At 39.6% G+C, this 15,730-nt stretch overlaps 1 protein-coding gene across 2 annotated transcripts in view; it reads right to left on the bottom strand.

Moving 5' to 3' along the window:
• Positions 1–3,209: 3,209 nt before the first annotated feature.
• MEIS1 (Meis homeobox 1) overlaps positions 3,210–15,730 on the bottom strand; it is a 130,161-nt gene continuing 117,640 nt past the window's right edge. The window contains exons 10-13 of one of the 2 annotated variants that reach the window (XM_044288863.1): positions 8,041–8,099; positions 7,172–7,261; positions 6,843–6,938; positions 4,315–4,453 (exon numbers count right to left, since the gene is read on the bottom strand). In XM_044288863.1, the coding sequence (XP_044144798.1) occupies positions 6,880–6,938; positions 7,172–7,261; positions 8,041–8,099 (208 nt within the window). In that variant the 3' untranslated portion in view covers positions 4,315–4,453; positions 6,843–6,879. Of the gene's footprint in view, positions 4,454–6,842; positions 6,939–7,171; positions 7,262–8,040; positions 8,100–15,730 lie in introns of both variants that reach the window. The other variant, XM_044288862.1, reaches the window with a different exon arrangement.

Here is a 15,730-nt window from a genome sequence, read left to right on the forward strand (position 1 = left end):
ATGCATTGGTGCTTTGGCCCCGGATCTTTTGAGACCCTAACAACGCTCCTGATTAGGATGATTGATTCCAGGAGTGTTATCTTGTCCTCATGCCAAAGAAATCATAACTACGTGTAAATGCAACATCCTCTGAAAAGCAGGCAATTATCGAGACTATACAGCTTTTTCTTGATTACTGGTTGTATAGTTGGTGGGGAAAGACTGGCCATAGACTCTACAAGGAAATTTTCAGGTGGACTGATGCCACCCAAACCCTCTTCATGGCCAGCAGCCAGGTACATAAAGATCTGATGGTCTCAGCATTAATGCAGGAGCATCAGACACTTATGCACCTGGCCAGTTGCTGCAGCTGCCCTCCTGAATTCAACTGTATTGCCATCCTTAGGACGATCATACAGTTTCATACTGTGGCGAGGGCGGCAGTATTTTGTTTCGCTCTGTGGATTTGGTTATGCTGGGGTGGTATTATTTTTTTTTGCTCTATGATATTGTTGCCATAGGGGGGCTCCTAATATTGTTGTCTCTGCCTTCTGTCAATTTGGACACGCCTACAACATGGGGTCACTTTTAGTAATTTTTTCAGTGCCGCTTTAAATTCCCAGTCCACCTTTGACAGTCGGCCTGTGTAGAGGGCTTCAGATTTCCTCCGTTTTTATAAAACATTTTGCTCTATAACCTCCCTAGATCATTGTAGGTTTTCCTATGCGATCTTTGCTCTAATTACATATTTTTGAATATTTAACCATGGAGTCAATAAACACTAAAACTTGTTCTCCTGCTTTATTTTCCAGCAAAACCTCTTATTATTTTATAAGGTAAATGGCTGTAATAATATCCAGTGTTAACCTTCACTTGGAAATTGGAATATAAGCATTCCAGAGAGCTACTGATAAATGCAAAGCAAATATTTTTGTAATTACTGAATTCTATTATCCCAAGAAGGTGAAAACCTATATTTTTGTTTAACTTCAAATCAATCCGAATATTATTCATCATTCACCATTTTATAAATAGGTCTTTAGAAAGTATGAAAATATCCTTTTTTCTTCATGTGTGATAATGTCTCTATAAATCTCAATGGCTCTTAATTTTCAGCTATATTGCAGGTTTGGAAATAATGTGCATTTTCGATTATACCTTTTTAGTTTGCAATTAAATCCTCCTGGGGTAATATTTTAATGATAATTAATTCAGTAGCTGAATAGAATTAAATCATCAGTGCAATCAACTTGTTAATCACATAGTATGTGCACCTTACACCTATTTTGAGTATGGAAAATTACATTCATGAATGGTATAAAATCTGGAGCTGGTTGTCTTTCATATAGATAACCTAAATTTCCTCATAATTCATCAAATGCTTCATTCATAGGGAATTATGAAATATTAAATGTAAAAAAGGATAGTTAAAGGAGTTGTCTGCTTTAAAAAAAACTCATATAAGGAGTAGGGCTTCTGTCTGCAGCAAATTCACTTCTAAACTGAGTCCAAGACATCAAAGAGCTGCCTTACCAGTCAGAGGTTCAGAACCAATAATGCAATCTTGATAGTCTTTTAATACATATGCAGATAAGCTTCTCCTACTTCATTGCACCTAGTCCTGTCAATCAAGCAAGAGAGGTAGGGTCCGGGAGGGGAAAGGGGCAGATCTAAGGTGCTCCAAATGACTTGGGTCCACCCTCCGTGTACATGACTGCTAATCTGCATATCATTTTTTTTTCTCAAGATTGCAGGGAGGTAGCCCTACCAATGGCTGTGTAGGTTTGTGTTGACAGACTGCCTTAAATAGAGTGAACTATTCAGAACACTCTTTTTATAAACCAGAAAGCCCCCAATAACTGTGTCTCTCTGGAGGGTCAGACTTGTCAGTGTATTATACCAGCGCATTGTTTTTAATGAAGACTGTGTAAGGACATCTGTCAGCAGATTTGTACCTCTGGCACCGGCTGACCTGTTACATGTGCGCTTGGCAGCTGAAGACATCTGTGTTGGTCGCATGTTCGCATGTCCCCGCATTGCTGAGAAACATGAAGTTTTATGATATGCAAGTAAGTCTCTAGGAGCAACGGGGGTGTTGCCATTACACTTAAAGGCTTTCTCAGCAACTTCTGTGCCTTCTGCACATTGACCCGACCAGGCAGTGTATACATGACCACGTCTACCAAAGTGCAGAGGGCGCAGCAGCTGCAGAGAGAGCAGAGCCTCTAGGTGTAACAGCAACGCCCCCGTTGCTCCTACAGACTCATTTGCAAATATATATAAACCTCATTTTTGTCAGCAATGCGGGCACATATGACCATGGAACCAACACAGATGTCTTCAGCTGCCAAATGCACATGTAATAGGTCAGCCCGTGTCATAGGTACAAATCTGCGGACAGATGTGCTTTAATTTCACCTGTGGTAGAGCTACGTGGAAACATTTGATGCCAGGTTCACCCACAGATTCATCTTATTATCAGTGAACACTGCTAACAAAAACCAATCATCCAAAGCAGACAATCGCTTGAAATGTAGAGTTCATTACGATTTTCCTTCAGTGAGTAACTGTTTGTTTAGTCCCACATATAGTCTGAGTATACATGATAATGTCTGACATTAGTTTTACTATGTAATAAGGGTCCATTCACACGTCCGCAAATGGGCAATATCGGGAACGGGTGCAGACCCATTCATTCTCTATGGGGCCTGAAGAGATGCGTAGAGCACACTATGTGTTCGCCGAACTTCTGGGCCGCGGCTCCGCAAAAAAATAGAACATGTCCTATTCTTGTCCGCAATAGGCAGTTCTGCGATACACTACGGACGTGTGAATGGACTGTAAGAAGGTATATCAGGTGTGCTCATAGACTATGGAGGAAGGTGGAGAGGTAACAGCTACACTGGAACCTTGCTTGTTGAGGGACCCAAAGGCATATGGTAGGTGTGCAGCCCAAGAGCACACCTCCAATTATTGCTCAGGATTAGTTTTATAGCTATAGCACTCAAAGTAGTACATTGTAACATGTAACATTGCTCTAATGACGTGCAATGAATCTTGTTAACTACCAATTGTGATTTTTGTGTCATTCAAGAAAAAAAAATCTTGACAAGGATTTTGTTTTAGCACGAAAAAAGAAATATAATTAGCTTGTTCCACCTAGTAAATTTATCTGCATTCCAACTCATACCCATCTTCTGTTTATACAAAAAATTGCAACAATACAATTATTTTTTTCCAGTCCTTTTTGCACAAAATTTATTTACAATGTTTACATAAATGTTCCATGATGGGACTGTGGAAAGATGTATGCATGACTGACGCCTTGCCGAGAAAGAAAGTCAACGTATTAAAAATAAATCTTCTACAGTTCTTGCTTTTGAGCTGTATGACACAGGAAGCTATGCACATATTGGTTGTTGTTGCTGCTGAATGGGGACACTGATGCTCTGTTGTGACAATTATGCTCCATACACATCGCCTTTTGGTTTCCATGCCTCATCCTACCAGTCTCCTTAAGACACTGCCTGCAACAGCTGATTAATCATTGTTGATGACTGCAGTTTTTCCCATCCTTCCCGATTTACATCTGTTCAGGCCAATTCAAATATGGTGAGTAAATGAATTAGACATGCAAATTCAAGCCCCAGGCTAGAGAGAAAGAGACAGGGAGACAAAAAAAATAAAAAAATCGAGAGACAAAGCTGCAGAGAAAGAGCGCATGGCTGAAATCCTTGGTTCGAAGAAAAAAGTCTTCTGCCTGACATACTTATTGTAATGCTTTAAAATGACCTGCAAATGAGGACTTTCTGTCATCTGCAGGGTAAACTGTAAGGCTTTATTTTTTTTAAGTAAGGAGGCTTCTGGAGGAAGTGAAGAGCTATGGAAACAACACACATAGTGTGGAAAAATTTCACATTTTTTTAAAAAAATCTATAAGAAACAACATAATATGGTTAACAGTATAATATCATTTACAATATTTCAATCTTTGTTCTTTTAATGTCTTATATACGTATTTATTGTGTCCCCAGACTTGATTTCAACGTCTTGTTTCTGCTTTTTCAGATGTTCCTGTGTCAAAAAACGGTCATGGTCCTACATGGACTCCAAGAGCGGAACACCACCGTTGTGGCAGAAACAAAGTACGTGACATTTTTGTCATTGCAGACAACGCATATTCCTTTAAATTACTGAGCATGGATGTCCATTACATGCCCACTCATCGTTGGATCTCCTGTAGTAAGTACTGAGGGGCTAGGTGCTGACATCGGCATTCCAGGGTGATGTGGTCCCCCGTGCATCATCATCGCTGGGTGGTGATGGTGTCCAGGAATGTAGGTATGCACAGACGGCCCATGACGCAGCTGAGCGTGGTGTAAGGGCATCTGCGATGGAGGATAGCTTGGTTGTCCCATACTCATACCCATCGGACCAGTCGAAGATATGTAATTCCCTGGCATACCTTGCAGTCCTGAGAAAGATATGAAAAGTGAATTGTTGGCCAAAACCACCAATAGTATGTAATACATATATACAGTAAACCTTATATTGCAAACACTGGAAAGATATTGGGTGCCTTGAGATTTTAGAAGCAGCGATGCTCCAAAGGCAAAGCTGGGGTTATTGGTGAGGCATGTCCCCAGGGTATTGGAGTGCCAAGAAGCCTCTGCCCTAGCAGTGATCCTCCAAAGGCAGAGCTGAAGGTATTGGTGAGGCATGTCCCCAGGGTATTTGGGTGCCAATAAGCCTCTGCCCTAGCAGTAATGCTCCAAAGGCAAAGCTGGGGTTATTGATGAGGCATGTCCCCAGGGTATTGAGTTGCCAAGAAGCCCCTGCCCTAGCAGTGATCCTCCAAAGGCAGAGCTAAAAGTATTGGTGAGGCATGTCCCCAGGGTATGGGGGTGCCAACAAGCCTCTGCCTTAGAAGTGATGCTCCCAAAGCAGAGTTGGGGGTATTGGTAAGGCATGTCCCCAGGGTATGGGGTGTCAAGAAGCCTCTGCCCTAAAAGTGATTCTCCCAAAGCAAAGCTGGGGGTATTGGTGAGGCATGTCCCCAGGTTATAGGGGTGCTAACAAGCCTCTTCCCTAACCTGGATATTCCGATACAGAGCTATGTCTGCAAACTGGAGGTAACCCTACCTATGACTCGGCATTGCTTGGAGGCAGAATAGAAAAGATAAGAGTTGTTTAGTGAAATATTGTCATAAAAAGTATTAAGGATGGTTGTTAAATGGAAGGCATTTTTCTTCCTTTATACATGCAAAAAAATCAATAACTGTTAGCAATTAATTCCTTCCTTGTGATCATGAACATTTCAAATAAATCAGACTACAAACTCAGTCAAGCTTTCACTAAATTTGAGAACAATGAGGAAACGGAACGTAAAACAATAGCCCCCCTGCTTTCCGTGGGCCTCTGTCTTCTGCATGGTTTGCTATAGTTGATGAAAACTGACAGGTGTATTGTCTCAGAGAGCTATAAGCTCCATAATCATCAAGGGTGAAAGGCATAACGCTATTTCTAAGTAGGTTCAATTGGCTTTAGTTCTAAGTAATGTTGCAGCGTGAACACCTTGGATTCAGGTCTCAGGGCTCCAGCAATGAAAGGCTGCTTAATCTAGCCTAAAGGAACGCTCCCCCCCCCCCCCCCCCCCCCCTAAACTAAGGAAAATGGCTCGGAAAATATACCCTATCTTCTGGTCTTTAATCAAAAGTGATAATATTTTTCATAATATCCTATTAATTTAATTGGTTATGAAGCATAGCATACATCATTTAAATTTAATTGACCCAGAAATTAAGAAACAATATTTAGATTAACTAAGCTGGAAATGTTCATGATGTGTGAGAGGCTGATGCCTTTCCAGGCAGTTTTCTTAGCTCGATATTTGAGTCGGGATTCTGGGTAACATCAGCCTCACAATTAGGAAGAAACAGCAGAAGCAGCTTTTTCTATGCACAATAATAACCGAAAATCAGATTGGGTCTCATCTACATTCCTTAAGAGAGAATAATATTTTTGCTGCTGAAAAAAAAAATACAAAGCAAGATTGTAGGCCGTTTTCTTTCCCCCTCTCCAGACTTCACTAGGCCTGCCGCTGAAGATTGCATTAATGATCTCTATTTTTGTATACTGAATGAGTCAAATCCATTTGTCACACTGCAAGTGATGGCATACTTAATTTGGATATAGTCAATTAGCCCAGGCAAAGCTGCAGAACCTGCTGTGCACACCTCTATTTTGTATTCTTTTACTTTCCCTTTTCCACACGTAATCCTATTATACAGAATGGACAAAGAGGCAAACTGGAAATTCAAAGTTTTCCTGTGTGGGATCTTAAATAGCGCTAGATTTTTATAATTTTTTTCCAAAAAGATGATGCTTATTTTGCTTAAAGAAGCCCATGTTTGCATATTGGTTTCTTGCAGGTTAGCGAAGAAGTGTAACTCATGCATCAACTGTGGTTAGACAGATTTATGACACTTTGGGGACATGCTCTTTCCTCTCCTTGCACTGCTGCAGACTGCTTACATTTTGCAAATCAGTCTGTTGCCATGGAAACCCACTCCCCCCCACCTACTGCCGATTTCTTGTTTAGTCATGTGGTCAGTACTGTATATTAACAACACAAGAGTAAATGTACAATAAAAGCAGTAGTTTTTGCGTGAGATGAACAAAATCAGTAAGAAAAATAATAAGATACCCAGATTTTTTTTACATTTATTTTGGAAAAGGAATGAACAAGCATGGAGCTATGGGCAGGGAGAACACAAATCAGGAAAATCCACAGTGCAAAATAAGAAAAAATAAGCAACTCCTTGAGCAAAGTAGACAGAGCATCCATCCTCTGCTGTACTTACTTCCCCCTTGCTTTGCCATTGGTTAACTAGTTGATGGTTACATGTAGTGCCATTGCCCCTCCATACCCATATTCATGCCCATTCCACTCATAGGTCCTAAAAGGGAGATAAAAATCCAAGAAGATGCCAGAAGATCAGAGAAGTGAACAGAGAAACCAAAGATCCCATGTCAAAAACCAACCCCAAAGAAATCAAAGTAAAGAAAAGCACCCAGATTGTAGCCATATTATGATTTGCAGATAGGTAAAGATATAGCAAAAGATGTAAAAGCTCAAACTAAACATTTACCTCTTTGTACAAATAAGTATCAAAATGGAAATAAAGATTACCTGGTGCTCTGATTCCCATGTGTTGCTGACCATCCATTACAAAACCACTCATGGGTTGTCCGTCAGGGTTATAAGGTGTTCCTTGACTTACTGAAATGTATAATATAATTATAAGCATGATAATAATTTTAACTATCACAATTCAATGTCTTCTAAAGAAAAACTAAAGACCGATAGAGATGCTAATGTAAATTCTTCTCTTTCTCGAAACCCAGCGTTAGTATATTACACTTAATACATGGAAAACTAGACATGTCGTTAGAAAAGAAGTCCACCACCATATTTTGGGATTGGCATGCCAGTATTTAGGTAGTGATGATATCCCTTGATTAAAATCAAGAGTATCCAACGTAATACAGATTTAGATTCCCCAAGAAAACTTTAAATGAGACAGACATCTTCTTGTCTTGTATAGCAACACAACAAGCTGGCTTTAAAGTTAAATGTCTGAAGGTTGTTAAGGTCCAAACAAAAAAACTACCTCATTGAATGTCTTTGAACTTTACCGAGTCCCATAAGGGATGCTGACCCTTTTACCCTTTTGACAGGTAATAAAGTTTACAGCAATTCCACACCAAGCCATGCACCAGGGAGTGGTCAAAGTAGCAGAAAGTATAGCTGAGGAGAAAAACTAATATGAAAAGTAAAAATAGGTAGCAATATTCTTTTAAGTAGAGAGGAACCAATTGTTGTACTACTTAAAAATAGTACAAAAAGGTTAGGCCTGATCCTTTTTTTAAAAAATTTGTCTCTATTTTTTTTGGACTCCCGGCATTTTATTTATTTACCAGGTATTGGACCTCCCGGTGAATGGCTTGTGGATGGTTTTCGCCTGCGAGACTTGAAAACAGTTACTATTGAGGACTTGCCTGCTCGATTGGACTGGTCTATCATAGGCTGGACTATTCTTCTTCTAGCATTTATAAACCTAGAAAAGACAACAAAATACGTTACATTTATTGGGTTTTGTTACAAATTGTGAACGTTTGAGCCTACAATGTAAGATTGGGGTTCTGACCATCACAAAGAATCACATAGTTTAGTCAGATGTTCTCCATGCTGAGCTAAGCAGTCACAAACCAGTGTAACCCTTTCTGACCTTCCAGAGTACAAGCTGGGGCTTCTGAGTTGATTTATGTTTGTCAGCTTTTACCACAGTTGGACTTTTCCATTTAAGCTCTACATGAGGGAATTAGCCAGTTTCCCTGAAAAACAATACGTGTACCATTCCAGTTCCAATTCTAGGGGGAAAATCGCTAATGGCACAGAAGGGTGAAGCCTAATACAATAAGCCCCATCCATATCTTTTCTTTTGTGACTAATTCACAAGTTTTATTAAAATCCTCTCTTTTTCTTCAGAGTTTAATTCTATTTTAATGTCCTCTATTAGGATAATGAACTGTAATGGCAGTACACCATCAAATGAGAGAACGTCTGGCGTTTTATCACCATTTGCTCACACTGCTGGGGAGTTCAGAACAAGGCATTCGGCTTATAGAGACTATTTTTTCCTTTGGTTTGTTCAAAGAGTGGGGTCAGAACAAGGTCAATGCCATAGACCATTTGCTCTTATAATCCGGTTTTCTTCAGGTCAAAAAAAAAAAAGGTCATTCATTGACCATCTAGAATTAGAGTAATTTATCACCAGCAAACATTCTCAAATTGAGTGTATCAGCGTCCACAAAAATATTTCCTTAACTATTGTTATTTTATGTTTAGATGTGTGCATAAAATACATTTTCAGGTTTCAATTAGCGTTACTGAAAATATAATTTTACCGAACAATGTGCTAATTCCCAAAATGTTAAACTTTATTGCATCAAGATAATACACTCTGTAAACACAAAAATTAAATTAAAATATGAAGCACACAGGGAGTATGTAGTTATAGAATTTCTCTTTATTCTATTTTAATAACCTTCATGAAGCAAATATGCTGGGAGAACTTGGGAAATGAAACTCCCCCTTCAACTGTCTTCTTTGATTGCCCAATTAAACATTTATTATTTAATGAATTTTAGTTGGATACACGGGCAACAATTTTATTTAATATTAAATGTCATAAAACTAATATTAAAAAAAGGAAATAAACAAACGTATTGTTACAGAAAGCCTCTTTGACCTTCACTTTAGAGCGCAAGGATCCCATCCTTTGTGATATACACAAATTTCTGAATACCTTCCCTGGCAGGAGGTCTGTTCATAAACACTTTCCCGTGGCCTCGTCAGACTGGGGTCCACTTGCCATTGTTCCCTGGCTGCAGTTCCACAGAACTTTGCATTTGGTGCAACTGTCTTTTTCTGTTAACTCTCATTCATTAGACATGGAAAATTACAATGTTCTAACTATTAAAAGTTAGTGAAGAGTAGAAAGAATCTGTTTATTTCTTACACAACACATTATATCAACTATTAAAGTAAATTGTTACTTTTTTTCAGACATAAAAATGTGGATTTTTTTTCTCAATTTTGTGTGCATCCATTTCTTTGTTTGCCTTAAGGCTGCTTTCAAGAGAGAAGAACTAAACTTTTCTTTTTCTGTGGTAATAAAATGGCATTCTTGTCCCTCCCAGAAGAAGTCAAACTGAGGTCAGCATCCCATCCTCATATCTGTTTAAATAAACTGGTCCAGCTGTTTGTTTCCAAAATGGACTTTGACCTCTCCCCTTATCCTTATGCTTTTGTAATGGAGAGCTTTGCACACCAGTTGTTGCTCTAAACAATAGGTTAAATGATCTACAAATCTGGCAGAATTGCTATAGTGCATGTGGTAATTGTTTGGCTATAGAAACCAAAAATATCTATCCGTCTATCTATCTATCTATCTATCTATCATCTGATGGTTTATAAAAGGCTTAAATGGAAAAAAAATAAAAAATAAAATCCAAGTCTATGTGTTGTTATCTACTTTCCCTTTAAGGGGTTTTCCAAGATTTAGATATTGATGACCTATCTAGTGCCCCATTCTGGATCAGCTGTTTGAGGAGGCAGCAGTGTTCCCGTGAGGACCACAGCCTCTCGCAGCTTACCAAGCACAGTACTATATCCATTGGTGCTTAGTATCTCAGCTCAGCCCTATTTACTTGAACCGGCCTGAGCTGCAACTAGGCCATGTGAACAATGAACGTGATGACAATGGCCTAAGAAGAGGTCACAGTGCTCACCAGAGCTATGGTCTCTTCGAGCAGCAAACGATGACTTATCTTGAGGAAATCCCATTTAACTGTGTCCCACAATCATCTAGCTTAATAACTGGAAATGCACCCTGTGTTAAAATGAATGTTTAAATCATTAATGCTAAACATATTTTAAGAATCTTTGGTGAGTTTTCCAACCCTCTCTGTGTGTTAAAAGAATCTTGTAGTTTTCACTCTGACCACTGAGCCTCATAATAGTTTGACACTTCTGGTAGAGATCAGTTCTCAGCAATCATCTCATTATCACCATTGGCAGGATTACAATGACAGAGAAGACCTATACATAGGTAACACAGAGTTCTCCGCTAACAATAGGTGACGAATACAACTCACCTCCCCCTCCCTGTGCAATGACTTCTGTATAGAACATGCCTACAACACTCTCTCATAGAAGTCAATAAACATATCTAGTTTATTGTTTCTGTGATCTAGGTGGCTTCTATAAATCATATCTGTAAATGCTGTTAAGAGAGGTTTAGGCAAGATGCCCCTACCCCCCCCCCCTGATCAGTAACAAAAAATAATATAACTGATTATCTTTAGGAAATTAAAAATAAATAGAAAAAAAATATTGTGTCTGGTTTTAGTTAGTAAAAAAATATAGGTCATACATTTCCTTTAAGTTCAGGGTGGACAAAAGAGTTGGAGATTAATGCGTTGATCGAGCACCAAAGTGCTCGTGTGCTCGGTGCTCGAGTAGAACACTTCGCGATGCTCGGGTGCTCTACCGAGCAGCCGAGCACAATGTAAGTCAATGGAAGAACCCAAGCATTAAACCAGGCACCCCCTGCTCTGAGGAGGGGAGGGTGTCCGTGCTCTAGTTCAGCTTAGGAGTCTCTGCTCTGACTCCATATATAGCTATGTCCATATGTCTTATTTTTTTTTTGTTTGTTTTTTTTGGTAACTGGCTATACAGCTATTATAGCTGAGTGGTTAAGTGCCTTGCCTCTAATGCAGAAGGTCGTGATGTTCGAATCCTGGCAGAAACTTTTCTGAAATACAGACTAAACTAGATTTAAATACACTGGGTGTCCCCAAGCACTGACTCCATATATGGACATAGCTATATATGAAGTCAGAGCAGGGACTCGTAAGCCGCAGACTCGCACGGAGGGATTCCTCACTGTACAGCAATCTTCTGCATAGAAATAGTGGCTAAATTAGATTTAAATACACTGACTCGAGCATCACGCCGTTCGGCCGAGCTCCGCGAAGTGCCGAGCATAGCAATGCTCTAGCCGAACTGGTGTTCGGCCAAGCATGCTCCCTCAACACTAGAGATGAATACCTGCTCAGGCCACATTACAAGATTCAGCCTGTTCACTATAACACATGAATGTTCCTCCATAAGACAATCTAACCTTCAGGCTATCAGTGTAGCTTTGAGATCTTTTCACATAAAGCTGTAATCCTCTACACGAACACTATGACATTTGAACACAGATAAATGAATTCTGGAGGTCTCAATGAATTCTGGAGGGAAGCATCCCTGAGGCTAGTTTCACACCGGTGTTAACAGGTTTCTAGATCTGGCATAGCCGGATGCTACCATTGTGACCGTCGGTCACAATGACTATAATAGGATCCAGTGGAGATTCGGCTACTTCCCAGCAAATATGCCACATTTTTTGTCCGGCCAAATGAACTTATATTTTCCGGGTAGCGGCCAAACCCATTATAGTCAGAGGGGCTGGTGAGCATTGCAGTAACATCCGGCTATGTCAGATCTAGAACATAATGCAAATTTGAAGGAGCCTTCATTAAAGATACTTGGTCTTTAATGCAAAGTTACAATAGTTCTTTGTACACATAATGTAATGTTACAAAAAAGAGAATACATTATAGAGGTAGTTCCTGCTGCTCAGGTAGGGGGCTCCTCTTGTCTATGAACTTTACCAATAACATGGACATTGGATTCTTAAAAAGTCAGGTCACCAAGCTAAATTTACCTTAAAGTGGTCTATGAAGAATAGAAAGCTGGGCCCAACAGAGCGAGATTCAGTAGTTCCCTCTTCTGTCTAACAGTGGGTGGAAAATTACCATGTAAGGACATATGGAGAGGCATAACATGAGGGTCATGGGCCCCAGCGCAAAATCTGTAACGGGCCCGTCTACCTTGTGGCACTAATGCCCTGGTACAACTATTACATCTGCACCAACCTTTTACCTACCCCCCTGGGAAATGGTGTAGTCTTAATAAGGAAACCCTTTAATGTGCCCTTGATGAGTTCACAAATTGCGAGAAAAAAAATTGTCAACTATTAAATCCTAGAAGACAACCTCCATCAATCCAGAAAGATCTATGAGACACTGATCACTTTTAATATTATTCTGCATTTACTCCAAAGGAGCCCTACTTTTCCGGTAGAATAGAAGTGTGTAAATTACACTCTAATGTTAATTAGTTAATGTGCAGAACACTTTCAAACAAGTATCATTTGCCTTAAAAATTCTTGAAAACTGCTACCACAGCTTATCCTTAATTAAATGTCATTACATAAAAATGTTTTAGCTTTTATTGCAATGGAACAACTAATTATCTTTATGATCATCATACTTTATTCCCATACAGCTCTTCAGTTATAGGCAATATACAAGGATGACACAGACATTGAAAACATTGCAGATTGTTGCCTGCAGCATATTACATGGACACAGTCAAACGTGTAAAATAGGACTGTAGAAAGTACATGTGATTTATCTGAGTATGCCTGTCTCATTTACATTATATCTAGAGAGATGTATCTGTATCTATCTATCTATCCAGTGTCACACTGGGGTGACTAGCGCCCACCAGTAAAATTTATTTGGGGGGCCCACCATACGGATACATTCAAATATTTCCTGCTCACACAGCAGCAAGATGCTACCAGAGGATTGAATATGGGGGTCCCTGCAGGTCCTGGGGAGAAGAGGATACTGGTAGCCTTCCTCTATACCTAGAAGTCATCTCAGCTCTGATCGTGTCTATAATAATAAACTGGGGATTTTCTTTAACAATCTAGTAAGTTTTTTTATATGAACATGGCTGGTTGAGGTGCTGTATATTGAATATATGTATGTAGTGCAGTAAGTCTACTGTGTTATGTGCCACTTGTGCAGGGGGTGGGAGATTAGGGGCCCACCTTGCTCAGGGGCCCACCGGGTATTCTCCTGTACCCCTGTGGGCCAGTCCGAGCCTGTATCTATCTATCAGCTGGAGTGCCAGAGGTTGCTGATCCTCGATCTAATGTATATATCCACCCATCCAGCTATCATGTCATCTTAGAAGTGATTTATTATTAGGACAGCCAACAGACTTGTCTACATCTTGTAACTTTCATTTAGTTATCATTATTGTTTATTTTAAAGTGCCATTCCATGGCGCTGTACATGAGTTCATATTAGCGGAACTGTCACTTCTCCAGATATGACTCTTAATATGGCCCATGAAACAACAACTCTGGATCATCTTTTCTCTAAACCATGTATTGGAATGTTCATCTGGTATTCTTCCTGAATATCTAATAATAAATGGACAGCTCTGTCTTACTATTCTCTTTGTGAAAAAGGTGCATCTTGACACATTCTTTCACTGGCAACGCTGAATGGGCAATTTGAGAGTGAGTGGGGACATGCCCCAAACTGGTGACACCCATTTTTATGAATTTATTCATAAATTTCTAGAGGGATGGCACGTCACATAGTGACTATAACAGTTTCCTCATCATAAAAATAAAAATAAAATTCAGATCCAGGAGTTTAGTATGGAACTCCCTACCAAGTGTCTTAAGCATTGATGACATATTGTCCTCTTCATTCTAGAGACAGGGGCCACAACCCTACCTGTTAAGTTTAGTGGCATACACATACATGCTGAGCCCAGATAAGTGTGCATGTGTTCTCAATTTACCTCCGGTGGTGGCTTGTGTCCATTGAGAACAAAAGGATTGGACATGTTGAAATTCATCAATCCTGAAAATCCTGACCCTTCTTTCAGATGCTATTGACAGAGATTCAGTGCATCCATATACATATTAGATGGTCAGATAACATTTTTGGGTTAAGAAGACATTTATCGAATGCATATGGCCACCTTCAGTCTTGTTGGAAAGGTTGTCCAGAAACAGTGTCTCTCATGTTAATGGTCAGTGTCTGGGATTGCAGTTTAGTCCCATTCTCTTGAATGGCGATAAAAACACAGCCCACGTGGCACTGTTTCAAGGGGGGAAGTGGGGCGGACAACCTCTTCAACTTATGTCACTAAGTCACTTTTTCTTTCTTTAAACTAAGGAGTGAATGTCCAGTGCGCCTCATCTGTAAACCAGACGTTTGATAAAGAAGGGGCTCATTGATGTTCAATCTTCATAATTAACAAGCTCATTTTCTTAACTTTCAATACTTGTTAAATTTACAGCCGTTCAGGAAACCCAATGAAACCACAAGCGACAACTTATGAAGTCATATTTTGGCAGCTTGAATCAGCCTTTGTCTGTCTCTTGTGTTGCTGAATAAAAAGAGGACCCCAAACTGCATAACATTATTCACAGTGCAAGGGGGGGGAGGCTGTATGCATGCTTCACTAACCGCCTACTTCAGAAACATAATATTGGAATTTACTCAAATCACAGCAAGACCATCAATCATACGAATCAGTAGATTTTCCTTCAAGCCCAGTTTTACACCTCAGGCAGTAATGAAAAATTTGTACCATGTAGCAAAAACAGTGCACTATGTCAAAGCTTTTCCAGTGTAAGGATATGATAAAACACCCAGGGTAAAAATGATCAATTAGCTGACAAATGAAATGATGCGAGGACAATGCAGACGACACATATAGCTTTATGTTGACAGTCTCAGTCTTTTCTCTTGAAGCTCAGCATGGAAGTTGGGATATTCAGTGATGGAGTGTTTGACATAGCAAAACTACACAAACACAGGAAATGTCACAATTTACATAATTCTTACTGAAGCCATTTGCAGTGTATTAAAAATACATTTTCATGGTATCTTCAGGCATGGTGGTAGGTGCATCATGATATATCAGTTACTTAAAAGGGTAGAGCCACCTAGAGTTATAATTATTGAAGCTCCTCTACATCCAGCTAACCCAGGAATGACTAGAGCAGCAGTTTGTCTTCCAGAGCTGCTCTACATTCTGTGGCTAGGAGAAGGAAGTTTCCAATATAGTCATCAATTATGATTTAGATAAAAAATCTATGGTAAAAAGTAAAAACCAGTAATCAAAATACAAACCTGGATTAAAACAATAGGCACTAATAATTCCAGGTAGATATACAGGCATATATTTCCAGGGATTCCGTTATAAATTGACAGGAAGTGATGAATTAAATCATCAGAGACAACCCTGAGGCTGCTGTGG

The sequence above is a fragment of the Bufo gargarizans genome, chromosome 4 (assembly GCF_014858855.1).
Source record: "Bufo gargarizans isolate SCDJY-AF-19 chromosome 4, ASM1485885v1, whole genome shotgun sequence".
Taxonomy (NCBI): Eukaryota; Metazoa; Chordata; class Amphibia; order Anura; family Bufonidae; genus Bufo; species Bufo gargarizans.